The sequence below is a fragment of the Heloderma suspectum genome, chromosome 1 (assembly GCF_057233095.1).
Source record: "Heloderma suspectum isolate Gila_16-S chromosome 1, 16-S_ref, whole genome shotgun sequence".
Lineage (NCBI taxonomy): Eukaryota > Metazoa > Chordata > Lepidosauria > Squamata > Helodermatidae > Heloderma > Heloderma suspectum.
Window position 1 is genome coordinate 394,136,179 of NC_139458.1, and position 22,552 is coordinate 394,158,730.

The 22,552-nt window shown below is 47.4% G+C and overlaps 2 protein-coding genes across 2 annotated transcripts in view; one reads left to right on the forward strand and one right to left on the reverse strand.

Moving 5' to 3' along the window:
- CAPN2 (calpain 2) overlaps nt 1-7,690 on the reverse strand; it is a 65,867-nt gene extending 58,177 nt beyond the window's left edge. The window contains exon 1 of the mRNA XM_084828693.1: nt 7,418-7,690. Within this exon, the coding sequence (XP_084684819.1) occupies nt 7,418-7,654 (237 nt within the window). The 5' untranslated portion in view covers nt 7,655-7,690. The remainder of the gene's footprint in view (nt 1-7,417) is intronic.
- LOC146360039 (calpain-8-like) overlaps nt 7,408-22,552 on the forward strand; it is a 95,480-nt gene continuing 80,335 nt past the window's right edge. The window contains exons 1-2 of the mRNA XM_084828690.1: nt 7,408-7,573; nt 10,561-10,785. The gene's annotated coding sequence lies outside the window, so the exon portion shown is untranslated. The remainder of the gene's footprint in view (nt 7,574-10,560; nt 10,786-22,552) is intronic.

Sequence of the window (22,552 nt, forward strand, 5' to 3'; positions counted from 1 at the left end):
TTTGCAGGTTTCTTGCCTGGGGGACACCTCTAATGACCTCTGCATTTTCATACAAATTTACCCAAAAACTATTGGGGAAGGTGTGAATGGAAGGGAAAGCAAATCACTCCCTCCCTGAAATTGGAGAACTCCCCTTCCACATGAACTGCTGCCCCTATCCTTCTGAAACTTTGCTGGTTTCTTACTTAGGGACAACTGTAGGCTGTCTGTAATTTTCAGAACAATGGTCCACAAGGAACATAGGGAGATATGTATGTCCTCTTTTGGAGACCTCAAAATGTCAAGACCACCCTTGCACAAAAACTCTTGTAGCTAGCATTCTGAAATTTGGCAGGCATGATCTCCTTTAATGGGGCAATGAATCCTGAAATTTTTATCCAATTCTTCCAAGGAATTAAAACATTATTGGCAGTTCCCTTTAAAAGAAAATCAAAATATAAACCCTGCACCTATTTTTCTGACATTGGGCAGGTGTAATCCCCTTCTAGGGGACTACTATGCCTGAAATTATCATCCAGTTCTGACCAAGAAAAAGAAGTTAGGTTTTTTTTTTTTCTAATTTCCCATGATAGTCAACAGGAAGCATGAAGACTCATTTTTCCAAACCTTGACTCAGGTTTGGTGCTGAGCTGAAGTGGTCCAAATACAAATTGGCCAGAGCAGAAGTGGGGTGTTTCCAAAACTGCTGAATTGGGGTCTGAGTTGAAGTGGGGGAGGCAGTGCACACTTCTTATGTATGTATGTATTTAATCTATACACACATGCAAGCACGCTGCAAGCATGCACTACACACACACACACACATATTAGATGTGCGCTTAGACTCTGTGTGTGTGTGTGTATGCAAATTTGTGTTATGGGCCTGTGCCCCGGATCTTTTAAGACCCTAGCAACACTCCTGTTCTGCACATAAACAGTTCCCATAAAAGAGCTGTAAAACCTAGTGAGAAGGTGGAACTCCTACAACACTCTAAATACTTATTCTAAACTGCATATTTCAGGATCTCGGAGGTAAGCAGGGGAGGAGTGGATAGGAACCAGTTGCTCATGGAGCTTTGTGCTGCATCCTAAGCCCTTCCCTACTCCAGAGTTTTGGGTTATTTTTAAAAGCTATCTTGATTGGGCTCATGGATGAAGACAGCAGGTCTCTTCATTTGTTCTTGTGATGAACAGTGGTAGGAGCCAAGGGGAGGGAGGAATACTGATTTTTCCATAGGATTTTTAATTTCCAGGTTTGCCTCTCTCTTCATGGGCATTAAGCACATAACTGGGACCTGCAACAGAGATTTGCAATATAGTGTGTTCGGTGCCTTCCTCCAGGATACTCCATTCAATTTCACCTCCTTCCTGCCCAGTTTTCTTTTCCACCCTCAGTCAGCATTCACGTACACTGTCCTTACTAGGTTGTTTGCGGGGGGTGCCTCCCCTAGATTTTTCCCCTAAAGATTTTTGTACTTCAGCAAAAAAAAAAAAAAAAGTACAAAGATTTTTGTACTTCTGCAAACCTGTACTTCCTTTTTGTGTGGGGATGGTGCCACTTTGGCTATATAGGCAGCAGCACTCACACCTGAACATCAGAAATAGAAGGATTGCCTGTGGACCCACATGGTCTTATTCTCTATTTTGAGTTTTAAAGTAACCTATGCTGTTTTTCTGTCAAATTTTTAACTGTTAGAAACTCAAGCAGATTTTTCTGGATTTACCAAACTGAAATGTGAGCACCCTGCCCTTACGGAAAGCATGTGGCAAAAGGAAACTTTGTACTGACTCTTTCAGTCCACTGCCTTGAATAAACAGAGGCCTCCACTTTGCTCACATGCCTCCCTGTCTTCAAAGAGCGTATTGACAGGGTTGTGGAGTCTGGCGGGCTTCTACTCTCAAGAATGTGTGTGTGTGTATTTCCCCCATATGCTCCTGGCACTGTTTAAAAGCTACTGGAGATGCTGAGCCAAATGATCCCTTTTGTTCCAAAGGGAGCTACATCACAAGGGAAATGGGCTTTCTGCCTTGTAAATAAAGGATGCAAACATGTAAATAGCTGCATCCAAATCTACTCCTCCAAAGTACGGGCACTAAATGGATGCAGAGGAGATGTATCAGAAACAGGGCAATCCTATAGCCCTGCCTAGATAGTGTTTGGGACACTGTAGGACGCTGCGCATCTCCTCCTCCACGCCTGTAAATAGAGCTACGAGCACAGAGGAGGAGTTCCAGTCATAGAACTTCCCTCCCCCACCCCTCTCCCAGCGGCCACAGTAAGCTTCTCTTATGAGATCACACCAAGATAAGGGTGTGTGCTGGTGGGCGGAGAGGGGAGAAGAGAGGCCACCATACACAGAATCCTATGGCCTCTCCAGTCCCCTCCCTGCCCACCAAAAGCTAAGTCAGGTAGACTAGCTCAGAGGCCCTCTGTCTAGCTGCTTTCTGCATTTTAAATGGAGGAATGGTGATGAAATCACCTCCATCCTCCTCTTGCCCCGCCTGGGTCTTGCCCTCTGAACTCAGAGCCCTCCACCTATTGACAGCACAACTCACAGGTCTCTGCTCTAAATGCAACTAGAGAAGACAGTTGGACGCCAAGATAGGAAAAGGAGAACAGCTCAGGCAGTGAAGGGTGGAGTGGAGGTGGATGGCCTTCTTGGAAGGGTGGAGAATCTGTGGCCCTTCAGATGTTGAACTCCAATTCCCATAATCCCCAACCATTGGCCATGATGGCTGGGACTGATGGGAATTTGAGTCCAACTGCATCCAGAGGGCCCCAGATTCTCCACCCCTGGCCTAATGTAAGAGGAAAGCAGGAGGAAGTAAAACAGTGGGTGAGGGATATGCTCTATTGTCACTCCTGAAAACATGAAAGAATATTTCACAATGCAGGGATAGGCTGTGGAATGCAGGATAGATCTGGTGCATGAATGGGACCATTCATGCACCATTCATGAATGGTGCATGAATGGGACTGCTGACCTGAGCCCACTGGTTGAATAGAACCAAATTATGCAAGGTCACCTGCACACTATACCATGGGGATGTCACCAAAAACAATACCTGCCCCAGCCATAACCTTCAGAAGACCTTAACACACTGATCATCATCAAATGATGTCTCCTGACAGAGGCTATATGTCCACTCAGGACAGAGACTCTCAACTGTTGTTTATTCAGTCAGTCGCTTCCGACTCTTCATGACTTCATGGACCAGCCCACGTCAGAGCCTCCTGTCGGCCGTCACCACCCCCAGCTCCCCCAAGGTCGAGTCCGTCACCTCCAGAATATCATCCATCCATCTTGCCCTTGGTCGGCCCCTCTTCCTTTTGCCTTCCACTTTCCCTAGCATCAGCATCTTCCCCAGGGTATCCTGGCTTCTCATGATGTGGCCAAAGGACTTCAGTTTTGCCTTTAACATCATTCCCTCAAGTGAACAGTCTGGCTTTCTTTCCTGGAGTATGGACTGGTTTGATCTTCTTGCAGTCCAAGGCACTCTCAGAATTTTCCTCCAGCACCACAGTTCAAAAGCATCTATCTTCCTTCACTCAGCCTTCCTTATGGTCCAGCTCTCGCAGCCATAGGTTACTATGGGGAAGACCACTGGTTTAACTATGCGGACCTTTGTTGTCAGTGTGATGTCTCTGCTCTTCACTATTTTATCCAGATTTGTCATTGCTCTCCTCCCAAGAAGTAAACATCTTCTGATTTCCTGGCTGCAGCCAGCGTCTGCAGTAATCTTTGTGCCTAAAAAGACAAAGTCTGTCACTGCCTCCGCGTTTTCTCCCTCTATTTGCCAGTTCTCAGTCAAGCTGGTTGCCATAATCTTGTTTTTTTTGAGGCTTAACGGCAACCCAGCTTTTGCACTTTCTTCTTTCACCTTTGTCAGGATGTTCCTCAGCTCCTCCTCACTTTCAGCCATCAAAATGGTATCATCTGCATATCGAAGACTGTTAATGTTTCTTCCAGCGATTTTAACTCCAGCCTTGGCTTCATCAAGCCCAGCACGTCGCATGATGTATTCTGCGTACAGATTGAATAGGTAGGGTGAGAGTATACAACCCTGCTGTACTCCTTTCCCAATTTTAAACCAGTCCGTTGTTCCGTGGTCTGTTCCTACCGTTGCTACTTGGTCGTTATACAGATTCCTCAGGAGGCAGACAAGATGACTTGGTATCCCCATACCACCAAGAACTTGCCACAATTTGTGATGATCCACACAGTCAAAGGCTTTAGAATAGTCCATAAAACAGAAATAGATGTTTTTCTGAAACTCCCTGGCTTTCTCCATTATCCAGCGGATATTGGAAATTTGGTCTCTAGTTCCTCTGCCTTTTCGAAACCCAGCTTGTACATCTGGCAATTCTCATTCCATGAATTGCTGGAGTCTACCTTGCAAGATCTTGAGCATTACCTTACTGACATGTGAAATAAGTGCCACTGTTTGATAGTTTGAATATTCTTTGGTGCTTCCCTTTTTTGGTATGGGGATATAGGTTGATTTTTTCCAATCTGGTGGCCATTCTTGTGTTTTCCAAATTTCCTGGCATATGGCATGCATCACCTTGACAGCATCATCTTGCAAGAGTTCAGCTGGGATACCATCGTCTCCTCCTGCCTTGTTATTAGCAATGCTTCTTAAGGCCCATTCAATCTCACTCTTCAGGATGTCTGGCTCTAGCTCACTGACCATACTGTGAAATCTATCCCTGATATTACTATCCTTCCTATACAGATCTTCCGTATATTCTTGCCACCTTTTCTTGATCTCTTCTGCTTCTGTTAGGTCCTTGCCATCTTTGTTTTTGATCATACCCATTTTTGCCTGGAATTTACCTCCGATGTTTCTAATTTTCTGGAAGAGGTCTCTTGTCCTTCCTATTCTATTATCTTCTTCTGTTTCCGCGCATTGCTTGTTTAAAAATAATTCCTTATCTCTTCTGGCTAACCTCTGGAATTTTGCATTTAATTGGGCATATCTCCCCCGATCACTGTTGCCTTTTGCTTTCCTTCTTTCTTGGGCTGCTGCCAGTGTCTCAGCAGACAGCCATCTTGCCTTCTTGGTTTTCTTTTTCTTTGGGACATTTTTTGTTGCCGCCTCCTGAACAATGAGGATGCTAATTCCCATGAACAGCTCTTCTCATAATGGAGAGACTGTTTTCAGTGGCATCCCCATGGCAAGTGTAATGTGTAGACCAGCCTTCCCTAACTTGGCGCCCTCCAGATAGGTTGGAACACAACTCCCATCATCCCCAGCCAGCATGGCACTGGACTTGCTCAGACAGAAAAAGTAAACATGAAAGCATCCACAATGCAAGTAAGATGGAACTTAAGAACTTGGGATTTCAAAGTACTGTTTATCTATTCCATCTCACTTGATCTTTGTGCCTTGGTATTTTCAGACTCGGCATATTTCCTAAATTCCTGCAACATTCTTCACCCAAGTCTCACACATAAAAGAGATGCTTGTGGAGTGAGCTTAAATAAATCAAAACCAGACGATCAGATTGAATCTATCGGATGAGTACTCTCTTTCCCAACATGGCATCTTCCAGCTGTTCTGACTGGACTACAGCTTCCATCACCCCTCACACTTGGTCATGATGGCTGGGGCTGATAGGGGTTGTAATACAAAACATCTGGAGGGCCTGCCACATTGGGGAAGGCTAGGAAGCAGCCTTATACTGATTCAGATCATTGGTCCATTTAGCTCAGTACTGTTGACACTGACTGGCAGCAGCTGTCCAGGCAGGAGGTTTCCCTGCCCTACCTGAGATGCCAGGAAACGAACCTCGAACCTTCTGCATCCAAAGCAGGTGCTCTAGGCTGGATTGGTATCTTGGTACACCTCTCAGGGAGCAATGCTATGGCTGCTAGACAGAGGCAAGACGGCCATAGGATATGTGGTTTTCCGGGAACCAACCTCAGAGCCTGCGCTCCAAGGTCGGTTCCTGGAGAACCAACCTTCTCTCCCTTCCATGCTGCCTGTAAGGCAGCACGGAACAGCCCCGTGCTCCCTGCTCGGAAGAGGAGCATGGAGCGGCTGAAACGGGGCGTTCCGGGGGGACGTTCTGGGATGGGGAAGGTAGAAATGCCAGTACGACACATCCTATGTGTCGTCTGGCAGCCTCCTCCCGCGCTCCGCCGTCCCGCGGCTAGACAGCCGAAATCGGCTGTCTAGCCACGCATGCAGGGCAGGAGAAGCACGGAAAGAACAATCCCCTCCGTGCTTCTCCTGCCCTGCATTGGATAGGCGGTCGCCTCCGAGTTTGGAGGCAGCCACCTATCCCCATAGGATTGTGCCCTCAAGTACTGTTGTATTTGGACACATAGGATACTCTACCCGTGGGCACTTTGGGTTGCAGGCATTTTCGTTCTCTGCACAGAGCGACACGAGCATTTTGAGGTTGTGGGTGGGTCTTAATGTTGAAAAGATGGCCTTAACTCTTGGTAAGATGTCATGGCTCCACAGCATCCTGCAGGAGCCGGTACCGCTGTCTTGTACCAGTGTGCATAGAAGAAAGCAGACAGGCTTTCAACCCCACCCTCCTCTGCCTCTGAGTTAAGAGTTTTTTGTACCTTACTCAGAACTTGTGCTACCTGTGCATTAGCACACCCTTGTTCTCTGCATTGAGGGAACCAAACTAGTTCCCATGCTGCACCTAATCAATAACACAAATTAGAAGCCCCACTTCTAGCATGGTGAAACGTACACAATCCTTTTACCAGCCTATTAAATAATCCTTCTAGCAGCCTATTAAATACTCTAATTGTTTGCACAACAGCCTGGCTGAAGCATGATGAACAGTGCTTCATTACACATTCCTGTTCTTATGGTTTTTCTAACTGAATTTTAAACACCTTTTTTAAACCCAGAGAACTTGGGTTTAAAAACTTTTTTAAACCCAGAGAACATATAAACACTGCCAATAAATACATCAATAAATTCTAATCTGCACGGAGTGATCCTGAGTAGTAGAACTTGAACTTTTTCTTTTCTTTTTCTCTTTTCCCTTGCGATGGGCTGCCTTCCCAACATACCCAAGATCCAAACAGCCAGAACAATTCAGGGGCGATCGGCTTCTAAGACCAGACAAAAACAAGGAATCCGACGTGATCTTTGGCGTGGCGTGGCGTGGGGTGGGGTGGGGTGGAGAAGAAGTAATTTGACTCAGGAATTCAAGGCTTCTAATGACGGTAAAGTTCATCCACAGTTTCTAAAAAAAACAGCCCCAAAACCCAACAACCCGCTGGCTCCCGCTTTGCGTTCCGAGTTAACTTTGTCATTCACACTTCCCTCCTCTCGTCCCATCCCAACCTGAATGGGGGAACCGAATCCCAGCCTCAGCGCTGAACTGATCAACCCGCTCTCCCTCCGTCCTTCTCTCTGGCCGTTCCCTCCCAGCCCCGGAAAGGGCTCCCGGCTGATGCCCTACCGTCGGCCTCTTCCAGACGATGCCTTTCGTTTTGTAGGAGTTTGGTCCCAGGTCCTTGTAGCCCAGGGAAGAGGCAGCCGCGGGGAAGGAGGGGTCCTGGAACAGCTTCCCCGCCTCCAGGCACTCGCGCCTCAGCGCCTGGAAGTCCTGGTTCAGGTATTTCACGGCCTTGGCGTTGGAGCCCAGCCCTTGGGCGACCTCCCGGTCTTTGGCTAGCTTAGCGGCGATCCCAGACATGGCTGTGGCCGCCGCCTCCTTCTCCTTCTCCTCTCCGGAGGGGGGCAGAAAAACGCCAACCTTCCTGCTCGTCAGCAGAGAGACGCGCGAAACCCGCGGCGAACGGCGGCCGGGGTTTCCTCCAGGGCCAAGCGGGCTGCTGGTGATTCATCGCAAGAGACGGGAAAGGGCCTCGGGGTGTGGCCGCCCGGCCTGCAAGAGTCAGGCTGCCGACGAGGGGCAGCCAGCCTGCGGCGCCCGCCCGCTCGAAGCACGAGGCTGCTGGGGCCGGGCCAGGCGCGGCGGAGCGGAGCGGAGCGGATCGCCAGGGGCTCTACCGACGCGCAACGATTCGGATCGGGGATGCGAGGCAGGGAGCAAGGTTAACCGTTTCCACACAGCGCTGTTTCCCCGATCCGAATTGCAACCCCATCCCACGTTATTCGTTGCCCAGGGCCAGGGAAAGCGTATAAGGGGGCCATCCTATGCATTTTCAGACAGAAAAAGCCCTACAACTCCCAGCATCCCCCAACCAGCATGGGGGATGCTGGGAGTTAATCATAGAATAGTAGGGTTGGAAGGGGCCTACAAGGCCATCGAGTCCAACCCCCTGCTCAATGCAGGAATCCAAGTCAGAGCATCCCTGACAGATGGCGGTCCAGCCTCGTCTTGAACGCCTCCAGTGTGGGAGAGCCTACCACCTCCCTGGGTAATTGGTTCCATTGTCGTATTGCTCAAACAGTCAGGAAGTTTTTCCTGATGCTCAGCCGGAATCTGGCTTCCTGTAACTTGAGCCCATTACTCTGTGTCCTGCACTCTGGGATGATCGAGAAGAGATCCTAGCCTTCCTCGCTGTGACAACCTCTCAAGTACTTGAAGAGCGCTATCCTATCTCCCCTCAGTCTTCTCTTCTCAAGGCTAAACAGGCCCAGTTCTTTCAGTCTCTCTTCATAGGGCTTTGTTTCCAGTCCCCTGATCATCTTCGTTGCCCTCCTCTGAACCCTCTCCAGCTTGTCTGCAGTTGTAGGACTTTTTTCTGGCTGGGGCATGCTGGGAGTTGTAGGACCTTTTCCTCTCTAAACATGCATAAGATTGTTCCTGAAGTCCTCCTCCCCTTCACAATCACATTTCTCAGAAGGCTTTCTTATTCATGGTTGTCATTAGAAGGGAAACGGGATGTAAGATGGTGGTGGTCTCGATGGGCTTATAGGCCCCTTCCAACCCTACTATTCTATGGTGCCATTAGGGTTGGACCACGGGGCCAAGGGCCAGGACCCCACAGCCCCACCCTGAAATGACTGCCCAGAAAGCAGCAGCAGCTGATGAGACCAGTGGCAAACAGGCCTAGCCTCGCCTGACCCAGGCATCCGCACCTGGGGAGGTATGAATATTGCAGCATCCTTTCTCCTTTAAAATAGTTGCGGCGCAGGCAGCCGGGCATATACATGCTTGTAGATGGTAATTTTATTATTTCTACTTTTAAAATACGTTACACTTTCCACAACAAAATGGTGCTTATTCCCAAGTAAATCGGGGCAGTAGAACCAACTCCATTTTATTCCTGTAGTCATGGCAGTGCTTTGATTTAAGTGACCTGAAGCAGTAATAAAGCGTGGCATGGCGGTGGAGGGAGGAGGAGGAGAGGACTACCAACTTTAGACCAACTCTGAAGAGTGTGGATCATTAAGTCCAGGGTCTAAAGTGATCTGACTGCACCACTGAGGCAAGCACGCACATACACAGCTCCCCTCGGACATGTAGCCCACCTCCCAACCCTCGTTGCTGGACCCCTGCGGAAATGCCCTCTGAGGCTGTAGTCATATATTTGTTTATTTGGAAGTAAGTCTTCCCAGTCTGTTCATTTGTGGTTTGCGGCCTGTTTAGTAAATGCATTCAGGACCGCAGCCTAAATCATTCACTAGAATTTAAGGTCACAATCCTAAGCATGCTTGCATGGAATGGTAACTTAATTAAATAACAATACTAATAATCAGTATTAGTTACTATAGAGAAAAATGGGAGAAATGATAAGAGGATTCTTTCAGAAATCTAACATGTGGAACAAAGCTTGCCACCAGCCCTGGAAATTCACATTCGGATTTTGTCTCCCTATCTCACAGTGTCTATCTCATGCTGCTCCTGGCTGTATTTGTTTGTTTTGTTTCCAGGATTAATGTGCCACTTCTCAGGGCAAAGCCCTCCACCCAAGGCAAACCACATAGGCAATTAAAAACAAGTGCAGCTAAAACAATCCCATCGAAATTACAAAGTGAAAAACAGCAAACTAAAAATAGGATGCAGCACTGCAATTCAGAGAAAACAGACACACACAAAACCCACAACTCGTAGCAACAGCCTAACTATATCCTGTGCTGGCTTTTAATTGCTGTGTTTTTTTTTAAACCTTAAGGTTGCAGTCCTACATGCACTCACCTGGGTAGTGAGTCCTATTGAACTCAGTGGGGCTTACTTCTGAGTAGACATGCACAGGATTGCACTGTATGACTCTTTAAAAGAATAAATACTTGCAACCCAATCCTACAGATCAGGATGTGTGGCTCTCCAGATGTTGTTGGACTTCAAGTTCCATCATCCCTCACCATTGGTTATGTTGGCTAGAGCTGATGGAAGGTGTCTCCAACAACATCTGGAGAGCCACAGGTTCCCTACCCATGCCACAGATGTTACTTAGAGGTAAGGTTGCCTTAGACTGCTGTCTTCGGTAAAACAGGTGTTTGCTGCACCTGCCTTTTATCACAGGATAAGTAATCATGGCTGCTCTCTTACAGAGCAATCCAAAGCAAGGGGGTAGGTTATATGGTGGATGATTTCCCACCAACTGGCTTGTTGCAGCTTGGGTGGGGGAGGAGGACACGGTTTCAACCCCCTTGGTGTTTTTCTCCCTATTTTTACATTTTCCTCTCCAGGGCCCTGTCAAAGGAGTTCCCTTCCCACATGGCTTTATGTGGCAAGTACGTATGCTAGCCCCACACTCTGCAAGAGGCCCAGCAGTGCCATCGTGATGTGGATATTTCCTACATGATCCAGAGGAGCCTTGTGTGAAGAGGGTTTTCAGATGTCATTGGACCCGTGTGTGGATCATGCAGGTAGCAACCAACCACACCGCTATCTGAACATTTCTAAACGTTTCGGTAAGATCAGTTTTGCACAGATTTTTGTCTTCCCAGATGCAACATCCGTTTGCAGAGAGCCCCATGCTCAGACTGCCTTTCAGCTGGTTAAATGTGCTTCTCTTCTTGCCACACCCCCTGCTAGTGGTGCCAATGCTGTTGAAATTGTCATGGGTTCACTGTTGGGCAACTAACCCAGACACCTGTTAGGCAGTGCCTATGACAGTGCTGATGGCAAGGGATTGTTGTTGTTGTTGTTGTTCAGTCGTTAAGTCATGTCTGACTCTTCGTGGCCCCATGGACCATAGCACACCAGGCCTTCCTGTCCTCGGCTCTCTCCCGGAGTGTGCTCAAGTTCATATACATTGCATCGGTGATGCTCTCTAGCCATCCCATCCTCTGCTGTCCCCTTCTCCTTTTGCCCTCAGTCCTCCCACTATACACACAAACATATGTATGTATGTATGTATGTGTATACACACACACTAAATTCCCTCTATTTCTAACGTTCAGGCTGTGAGTGCTGTTGCGTATGTAGCCAAAACAGCACCACCCACATATAAAAAGGAGTTATAAGTAGGCCTGGGGGAACCCCAAGGTTTGCAAAGGTACAAAAAAAAAAAAAACCTTTAGAAAAAACCTAATGGGGGAACCCCCAAAACAGCCCAATAAGGACTGAGCATGCTCAGTAGTCATGGAATGCTTGCTGACTGGGGGTGGGGCTTTGGAATTGCCTATCCTGGAGGAGGCCACTAAACAGGGACACTACACTGCAAAATTCTGTTGCAGGTCCCACTTGTGTATGTATGTATGTATGTGTGTATATATATATATATATATATATATATATATATATTCTTAAACTGGCACATGTGGACAGGCCTGGAAGCACTGGCTGGGCTGTGGCTCCCCACAGATGGGTATGTACATGTCATTCAAATTTTATGTGGTTGGTGGTGTTGGATAATAGGAACCGCTCTGCATGCTTCCAGACACTAGGGGGAAATAGAGAATGTCCTGTAGCCTGATCAGTTCCTATTTCCTGCTCCCTCCCCTTCCTTCTTTCATCTTCTTTCTCTGCCTCTGCAACAAGCACCATGCAGCTGCCTCCATGGAGGAAGCAAGTAACCATGTCTCATGCCTTCGCTCACTTAGGGCTGGTGGGATGGCCCTGCTCGCTCTCTCATCTCCCTCTGTACAGCTTGCTAGAACAGGGGCTAGGGGAGTGCACGTCATCAGCACAAGTGGATATCATTACGCTAGTTCCAGCCAGAGCTAAGCACTCATTCAAATTAAGTCCTATGTAGGGGGTCCTTATGGGGCTGCGGTGGCTTAGTGGCTAAGACGCTGAACTGCAGACCAGGTCGGCAGGACAGCAGTTCGAGACCCGAGTGCCGCGTGACGGAGTGAGCTCCCGTCTTCAGTCCCAGCTCCTGCCAACCTAGCAGTTCGAAAGCAAGAAATTGCAAGTAGATAAATAGGTACCGCTTTGGCGGGAAAGGCAACCGCGTTCCGTGCACCTCGGTGTTCAGTCATGCCGGCCACATGACCACGGAAGCGTCTTCGGACAGCGCTGGCTCTTCGGCTTAGAAACGGGGATGAGCACCGCACCCTAGAGTAGGACACGACTGGTTGGGGACACCTTCACCTTTACCTTTTTAGGTGGTCCTTAGAAGGAAACTGCACATTATATACTACAATGCATTATCATCATCATCATTATTAATATTATTGGCACAATCCTATGCATGTTTAGACAGAGAAAAGGCCTACAACACCCAGCAAGCCCTGGCCAGCTTGCCAGGGCATGCTGGGAGTTGTAGGCCTTTTCTCTGTCTAAACATGCATAGGATTGCGCCCTGAGACAGAAAAAGGTCCTGGCTAGGGCATGCTGGGAGTTGTAGGGCTTTTTTCTATTTAAACATGCATAGGATTGCGCCTTAGGCTAAGCAGCATTGGGAGGCGGAAAGAAGTGTGGCAAGGCAGGGAGGAATGCTTGGCCATGCTGGCTTAGAATGATGGGAGTTGTAGTAGAACACATCTGAAGGGCCCCACATTGGGGTCAGCTGATGTAGCTCCATTAAGTCACATGATAAAAATGAACCAGAATACATTCCTGTTGGCTTCATGCAGCCCTTTCCCCTTTTTATAATGTGACTTCTTTGGGCAAATTTCAATTAGTTTGGCATCACTTCAACATGAAAGCTGTCTCAGTACATGTGCAGGGAAACCCAAAACCTTACTCAGATGATCCAACACCCACCATTGTTCTTAATCTTGCAGTCTTTCCGGATGAGTGTGTTAAGGCACGGGCAGCCATTACTCAGTGTCTGTGGCAGATCCAAAGTTCTTTCCTTCGATAGCGCATTGTTTGTGAGAGGCTCCAAACGTAATTCTCCCCCATCTGGTAATTCCCTTGTGGGGAAATTTAATTTTCAAACCTCACCTTGCTAAAGTTGCCCCCAGATATCTGGGATCTGACCCACCCCTGCAGAATTGGGGTAAAAGGAAAGGAAGGATTTAAAATCCACTGTTACCATCAACCCCAGCTATGAAAATGGTGTTCGTTGTCCTTGCACTATTCACCTTCATGCTTGTAGAGCTGCTTTGCAGCTGTGGAGGAGACAGACACCCTCTGGCAATGAGCACGGAACTCCGAGCAGTGGGAGGGAAGGGAGGGGTCACTGAATTCCAAAGTTATTTTTTGGGTACTTGCGTGGCTGTTCCAACTCATTTTTTCCATGTGATTGCAACATTCCTGGCAATGTGGAGTGCTGGCTTTTCTCCAGACAGGGAGGGCCTAACTATTTTGAAGCAGCTAACAGAAGTTACAGAATGTTCATGCAGGCAGAGGAGAAGTTGTTGTTGTTCAGTCGTTCATTCGTGTCCAACTCTTCGTGACCCCATGGACCATAGCACTCCAGGCCTTCCTGTCCTGCGCTCTCTCCCGGAGCATGCTCAAGTCCATATTCATTGCATCCGTGATGCTATCTAGCCATCTCATCCTCTGCCGTCCCCTTCCCCTTTTGCCTTCCGTCTTTCCCAGCATCAGGGTCTTTTCCAGAGAGTTTTCTCTTCTCATTAGGTGGCCAAAATATTGGAGCTTCAGCTTCAGTATCTGTCCTTCCAATGAGCACTCAGGGTTGATTTCCTTTAGGATTGACTGATTTGACCTCTTTGCAGTCCAGAGGACTCATAAGAGTCTTCTCCAGCACCACACTTCGAAAGCATCAATTCTTCGGCGCTCAGCCTTCCTTATAGTCCAGCTCTCACAGTCATACGTTACTACTGGGAAAACCATAGCTTTGGTTAGACGGACCTTTGTCGGCAAGGTGATGTCTCTGCTTCTTACTATGCTGTCTAGGTTTGCCATAGCTTTCCTCCCAAGGAGCAAGCGTCTTTTAATTTCATGGTTACAGTCGCCATCTGCGGTGATCTTGGAAGCCAAGAAAATAAAATCTGTCACTGCTTCCATTTCTTCCCCTTCCATATGCCAGGAAGTAATGGGGCCAGATGCCATGATCTTCGGTTTTTTAATGTTGAGTTTCAAACCAGGTTTTGCACTCTCCTCTTTCACCCTCAACAAGAGGCTCTTTAGAGGTCTGGTACCCCCATCTCTTTCAGAATTTGCCACAGTTTGTTGTGATCCACACAATCAAAGGCTTTAGCGTAGTCAATGAAGCAGAAATAGACGTTTTTCTGGAATTCTCTTGCTTTCTCTATAATCCAGCGAAAGTTGGCGATTTGTTCTCTAGTTCCGCCTCTTTGAAACCCAGCTTGTACTTCCAGTAGTTCTCGGTTCACATACTGCTGAAGCCTAGCTTGTAGGATTTTGAGCGTCACCTTGCTGGCATGTGAAATGAGCGCAATTGTACGGTAGTTTGAACACTCTGTGGCATTGCCCTTCTTTGGAACTGGAATGTAAACTGACCTTTTCCAGTCTTGTGGCCACTGTTGAGTGTTCCAGATTTGTTGGCATATTGAGTGCAGCACTTTAACAGCATCATCTTTTAGGATTTTAAATAGCTCAGCTGGAATACTATCATGTCCGCTAGCTTTGTTGTTAGTAATGCTTCCTAAGACCCACTTGACTTCACTTTCTAGGATGTCCGGCTCAAGTTCAGTGAGCGCACTATCATGGCTATCAGGAACATTAAGATCTTTCCTGTATAGTTCTTCTGTGTATTCTTTCCACCTCTTCTTAATCTCATCTGCATCTGTTAGGTCCCTGCCTTCTTTGTCCTTTATCAATCCCATCTTTGCACAAAACATTCCCTTGATATCTCCGATTTTCTTGAAGGGATCTTTAGTCTTTCCCATTCTGTTGTTTTCCTCGATTTCTTTGCATTGTTCATTTAAGAAGGCCTTTTCTCTCCTTGCTGTTCTCTGGAACTCTGCATTCAGTTGGGTATATCTTCCCCTTTCTCCCTTGCTTTTCGCTTCCGTTCTTTCCTCAGCTACTTGTAAAGCCTCCTCTGACAGCCACTTTGCTTTCTTGCATTTCTTTTTCTTTGAGATGGATTTAGTTGCTGCCTCCTGAACAATGTTACGGACCTCCGTCCATAGTTCCTCAGGCACTCTGTCTATCAGGTCTAATCCCTTAAATCTATTCCTCAACTCCACTGTATATTCATAAGGGATATGATTTAGGTCATACCTGAACGTTCCCTACGTTCTTCAATTTAAGATGAAATTTTGCAAGAAGCAGCTCATGATCTGAGCCACAGTCAGCTCCAGGTCTTGTTTTGACTGACTGTATAGAGCTTCTCCATCTTTGGCTGCAAAGGACATAACCAATCTGATTTCGATATTGACCATCGGGTGATGTCCATGTGTAGAGTCGCCTCTTGTGCTGTTGGAAAAGAGTGTTTGCTATGATCAGCGTGTTCTCTTGGCAAAACTCTATTAGCCTTTGTCCTGCTTCATTCTGTACACCAAGGCCATGCTTGCCTGTTATCCCGGTGATTTCTTGACTTTCTACTTTAGCATTCCAATCCCCTATGATGAAGAGGACATCTTTTTTGGGTGTTAGTTCTAGAAGGTGTTGTAGGTCTTCATAGAACCGATCAACCTCAGCTTCTTTGGCCTCAGTGGTTGGGGCATAGACTTGAATTACTGTGATGTTGAATGGTTTGCCTTGGATTTGTACTGAGATCATTCTGTCGTTTTTAAGATTGTACCCCAGTACTGCTTTTCCCACCCTTTTGTTGACTATGAGTGCTACTCCATTTCTTCTAAGGGATTCTTGCCCACAGTAGTAGATATGATGGTCACCTGAATTAAATTCGCCCATGCTTGTCCATTTTAGTTCGCTGATTCCCAAGATGTTGATGTTCAGTCTTGCCATCTCCTGTTTGACCACCTCCAGCTTACCTTGATTCATTGATCTGACATTCCAGGTTCCTAAACAATATTGTTCTTTACAGCATCGGACTTCCTTTTCACCACCAGACACATCCACAGCTGAGTGTCCTTTCGGCTTTGGCCCAGCCGCTTCACTCTTTCTGGCGCTACTTGGAAATACCCTCTGCTCTTCCCTAGTAGTATATTGGACACCTTCCGACCTGAGGGGCTCATCTTCCAGCGTCATATCTTTTAGCCTTGTGATACATTCCATGGGGTTTCCTTGGCAAGAATACTGGAGTGGGTTGCCATTTCCTTCTCCAGTGGACCACATTTTGTCAGAACTCTCTGCCATGACCTGTCTGTCTTGGGTGGCCCTGCACGGCATAGCTTATGGCTTCACTGAGTTACACAAGCCCCTTCGCCACAACAAGGCAGTGATCCATGAAGGGGAGAGGAGAAGTTAGAGTTTGTAAAAAAAGAAAAGGTGGGGAGGAAGGAAGTGGCCTTTTACTTTTAAATAAATGCAAAGGGACTAGGCTCTCATGGCTTCCCAGAGGACTACCATTTGCATCAAAGTCCATCAGAACTCTGCATTCCCTTTGGAATTGCTAGTTTCAGAGTCCATGTTTTGCAATTAGGGTTTTTTAATCCATATTCCACATTATGGGGAGTGCAGGGCAGTGTTAATTGATTGGGTGCTGTTTATTTCTTTTATTGTTGTGTTATGAATCATGTCTTTGTTTTTCTGTTATGTCTTAATTAAGATTTTATTTTTAATCTGTATTTTATTGCTAGCTGCCTCAAGCACCATTTTTTGGGGGTGGAAAGGCAGGAGATGCACAGGACAACCAGGCCAAGTCACAGGGTAGCGTCGGGCATGACAAACAAGCAATGCCACTTGTCTGCGCAAACATTTGCCATACTATGCCAGTGGTGCTTATTTCTAATGTCTGAAAAGGAAAGTTTCACAGCTTCACAGCACAGGAATGTTGCAGGCTATAGTTGCAAAAACAGCCTGTATAACCTTCCTATGCAAGATTTCTTCTATTGACATGACAAACATGCTGCTGGCTGTGGAAGAGACTGGTAACAAGTCTGTGTAACTGGGAAGAAGAGGGCTGTACCTCTGGTAAAGGGCTGTAGCTCAGTTTTAGAGCACATGCTTGGTCAGCTAATGGTTGCAGGTTCAATCCCTGGCATCTCTGGGAAGGCTGACAATTATTTCCGTCTGAAAGGCCAGAGAGCTGCCACCGATCAGTGTAGACCAGGGGTGGGCAAAAAGTAAATCTCCAGATGTTTTGGATGGCAGCTCTCAGAATTCCTGACTACTGGCCATGCTTCTGAGAGTTGAAGCCGAAAACATCTGTTTAGCTTAGAAAAAACATGGGTAAGGGGAGACATGACAGAGGTGTACAAAATTATGCACAGTGTGGAGAAAGTGGGTAGGGAGACATTTTGTCCCTCTTCCATAATACCCAGGGTCATCCCATAAAGCTGATTGGTGGGAGATTCAGGACAGCTAAAAGTAAGTCCTTCTTCACACAGCACATAGTTAAACTATGGAATTAACTTGCACAAGATGTAGTGATGGCCACCAATTTGGATGGGGGTTAGACAAGTTCATGGAGGATAATGACTACTAGTCCTGATGGCTATATGCTACCTCCAGTATCAGAGGGAGTGTGCCTATACCACTTGCTGGAGAACATGGGTGGGAGGTTGCTGTTGCACTCATGTGCTGCTTGTGGGTTTCCCATGGGCCTCTGTGTGAACAGAATGCTGGACAAGATGGATCCTTGGTCTGATCCAGCATGACTCTTCTTATGTTCGTAACATCTGGAGATCTACCTTATGCTTACCCCTGGTATAGACAGTTGAGAGCTAGCTTACTCCAATGGTCTAGCTATATAAAGCCCTGGGGACCATGAACTGAGTCAGACCCAGCAACCTTACTCTCTACATCTCCATGACAGCTTGTTAGAGAAAGGAGCTCCTAGCCCAGCCTGCCCCACCCTGGTGCCCTCCAGATGTTTTGGATTGCAACTCCAGAATTCCTGACTATCGGCCATGCTGGCTGGGAGTGATGGGAGTTGTAGTCCAACACATCTGGCGAGCACTGGATTGGGGAAGGCTTCCCTTGCCTGTTCAGCTGTACTTCAGTGCCATCGGTACAGATGGCAGTACTGCAGCTATGTGGGGTCAGGTGACACAGTGGCACAGTATTGTGTCACTTGACCCCACGTAGCTGCAGTACTGCCACAACCTGACTTCCTCCAGATGCATCGGACAGCAACTCCCAGCATGGCTATTGGGAGTTGTAGTCCAATGCATTTGGAGGGCACCAGGTTGGGGAGGGATGCTATAAAGCATCTGACTGTGGCCTGGCTCCTCTGTGTGAATAACAGAGCTGCTTTCATGCCCATGTTTTCATTGCCACCTTTTAGCAGTGACATCCGCAGACAAGATTATGTGGGTCTACACAGCCAGATTTGTTGTTCAGTTGTTCAGTCGTGTCCGACTCTTCGTGACCCCATGAACCATAGCACGCCAGGCCTTCCTGTCCTGCGCTCTCTCCCGGAGCGTGCTCAAGTCCATAACACAGCCAGATACCAAAGAGCAAACAGGACCAGACATTACATGTGTTGCCTAGAACTAAATGTGAGTGGGGGTTCTAATATGGATGGATGGATGGATGGATGGATGGATGGATCAGAGAATTAGACTTCTCAGGAAGTCAAGATGATGTCATTTTAGGATGATGGAATCATAAACCCTCCAGCGTCTCACAGATGAAAATGCACACGTTCTTGTATACTTGTAACACCCCTGACACCTTTTTGCATATCAAGGGTTATTGCCTGAGCAACTCATGACTGATCTCACCCATGGCTGGAGGCTGTTTCATTTCATTTACTGTGCAATAATCTGCTACTAATTTAAAAATAAAGAGGGATACACAAGATTTGTGGAAGACTCCGTGTAACTCAGTGGTAGAACACAAGCTTTATATGCAGAAGGTCCTAGCTTTAATCCCTGGCGTCTCTAGGCAGGATTGGAAAAGAGCCCTCTCTGAAGCCCTGGAGAGCGGCTGCCGCTCAGTGTACATACTGAGCTAGATGGACCAACAGTCTGATTTGGTATAAGGCAGCTTGCTATGGTCTTAAGACAGCAGGGCTGGCCCACCCATGACGCAGAGTGAGGTGCCTGCATCAGGTGGTGGAATGGGAGGAGTGGCAAATTGCACTGATCCCCCCTACCAGGAGGGTCCCCTGCCACTACCACCATTGCCCCACATCCTCCAGTGGTTTCTCTAGAGAGCCCCGCCAGCTGCTCTCCTGCCATGGCATTTGCCACAACAAGAAAGCAGCTGGCGGGGCTCTCTGGAGTAGCCACCCACCCTCTGCTTCCCTCTTTGAGAGCTGCATGGCTGGAAGAAGTGGCTGCCTGGGTCTTGTGAGCTTTCGTGAGACATGGGTGGCTGCTTCTTCCAGCCACATGGCTCTCCACAGAGCTGGCATGGTGGTGGCAACAAAGGTAAGTGATGTGGTGCAAGAAGCAGGTAGGGGTGCAATGCAGCAGCAGGAAGGGGCATGATGCAGTGGCGGAGGGGGGAAGGAGCATGATGCAGCAGCATGTGTTCTTTCCAGCTTCAGGAAGTGAGAGAGCTTACGCTGGGGTGTGAGACAGCATACTTGTGCTATAATATATTTTCAGCAATTCAAAATGAATATCCCCTCCTACCGTGTGAGTGTGTGAATAGCAGGCTGCGAACTCTAAGGTGCTTTAGGTTCATTTCCATAATTGTGCACTCGAGTCATGATGTATCTACTCTGCACTCACAACTCAATCCTATACATCAGCCTTCCCCAACCTAGTGCCCTCCAATTGCATTGGACGGTAACCTCCTTAATTCCCAGCCATTCCTGGGTTGTTGATGAAACGAGATGTGAGCGGGTGGGAGGCAGTGCACTTGCTCGTTCCCACGTGGCCCTAAGAACCCATGGCTTCAATAACCCATGGTGCGAACCGGGCCAGTAGAAGGCAGCTTGCTATGTTCCTGTGTTCCTGTCTTGCAATCAAGGAAATGGCAGTAAAATAAACACCCCAAATAGGTTAGTTTGTGTGGGAATTTGCATATATAAGGGCAGTCTAAATGGTAGATATGCTTTCAGTCAATATTCCCCATTCCTGGGGGCCATCTACATAAACTTTTACTCCGGGGCGGGTGCAAGTCACGGTCCTTTTGATTAGACAGTGCAGTCCCCACTTCACAGCCATCTGTGGTTTTCACCTGGAAAATGCGGAGTTCCAAGGAGTCATTTTGCTGCGATGTTTTTCGTTTGCTACGGGTTTCCCTGCGCTTGTAAGCCACCTGTCCCTTCCCCAAACCAACTTTGCATTTTGAAGTGGGCGTGTTGTAGGCATACGTAGTGCCTGCTTCACTCTGTGACGCCCCTTTACTCCCCGCATCCCTTCGCAGCTGTGCAGTTACACAGGCACAGAGGGGTGTTTTCATTTATTTAATCACACTTTCGCACATTTTTGCAGCTTCGTATCTTTGCAACGGTTGCTTTTGGATGCAGTATCCCGGCGGTGGGGGGGGGGATCCTTTGGGGAGGAACAACATCGCTCTGGCCACCATTTCGGAGCAATGGCTAGGCACGTACCGCTCATGCTTGTGAGTGTGAACCATCACGAGAGTCTCAGGCTGGGGAACTGCCAAACGGATGGTGCGGAAACAAAGAAGCACAAAACACCCACTTTTTACCTAAAAGGGACGGAAAGACACAGCAGAGCCCCTCAAATACAGAACAGCCTCTGAAGTGTCGCACCCCCACACTCACAGGCCTGCGCAGCTGCGCATTTCAGTATAATGGCAAAAAAAGGGCACAGTGAGTCTGTTAGGGAAGCACGCAGTACATCACGAGTGTATCGCAGGGGATGCTGATTCGAAGCCGCGTTGTTGCGCAGTTGTGATGGGGTGGGGGGTGAAAGCGGTGCCATGTAGATGGGGCCCCCGTCTTAGAAACTAGATGAGGACTGTAGAAAATACTTTAATTTTGTTATTTGGTTATAGCGTTTTTTTTGTGTGTGTTTTTAGCAAGGCTTGGCATTATGAGTACGGCTGCAATCCTATATACAGGGTGATTCAAAAAGATGGACCAGATTTGAAATCACTATATCTCTGCAACCACGAACCGCCCATGAATTAAACTCTTACCACTTGAAAGGGTGGGGCATAGAGTTTCAAATTATTACCGCTGGATGCCTCTCTCAGCGCACAAACAGCCCCTAGCCTCAGTCAGTCGCAACATGGCGACCCCGCAACACAAGGCGTTTTGCGTTCTGCAGTTCAGCAAGACTGAATCCGCAATTGCGGTGCAGCGTGCATTTCAACGGCGTTTTGGCATTGATCCGCCAATACAAAAGAGCATTTGTCGTTGGTACCAACAATTTGAGGAAACGGGCTGTTTATGTAAGGGGAAGAGCACAGGGCGACAATGCACTTCAGAGGAAAACATGAGAAGAATTCAAGAGAGTTTTCAGCATAGCCGCTGAATTCAACTATCATCTCAATATTGTCTGTACAGCAGGTGGAGGGCACATAGAGCATTTATAAAATGGTTAGTAAAACATCATAACTCATTAAACCGTTTGTAACTTTTGGTGTAATTGTAACATGTTGCCATCGTGAAATATACTTCTTTGAAATTGGCTCCGTCATGTTGAAACACCCTGTATATTTACCTTGGAGTAAGTTTCGTTAACCTCAGCCGGGCTTATTTTTGAGTAGACATTTATAGGAATGAACTGTGTCTAATGTATGGAATGTGGTAAGACAGGCAGCGAGAGCTAATAATTGGCACTCCTTGCCTGCCTCAAAACTGGGCCTGCAGGCGACAGCTTTTATTCAGGGAGAAGAGGATGTCAGAGAAGTAAAGGGGGGGAGAGGGCAGATTATTTGCAAGATTGTTCTTGAGCTTCACATTCAGCCCTCTCTGGAAGCTCAGAACGTAACCGTTAAGGACTGGTTCAAACATTAAGTGGCAGAGGTAGTAGAAACATCCGATGCGATGCCACCACTGCAGTTCTTATATAGATACTCACTTGTTTGCATTTTTAAAAAAGGGATTGAGGGCAGTGATGTAGTGCAGGAGCTCCTCATGACAGTCCCTTAGCCATGCCCCCAAGGAAAGTCCAAAATGCAGGCAGCCATGTTTGATCTTTCTCTGTATTTCACCCCCACCCCTATGAAAGACCAGCAGTAGAGATCATGATACCCAGTTTATTAGGATCAGGTGACAGTCATAGAATAGTGAGCTGGCAAAAGGTGGCGGCGTGGTTAGCACAGGGGTGGGCAACATGCTGCCCTCCAGATGTTGTTGGACTGCAACTAACATAGCCAATGGTGAAGGATGGTGGTAGTTGCAGTGTAACATCT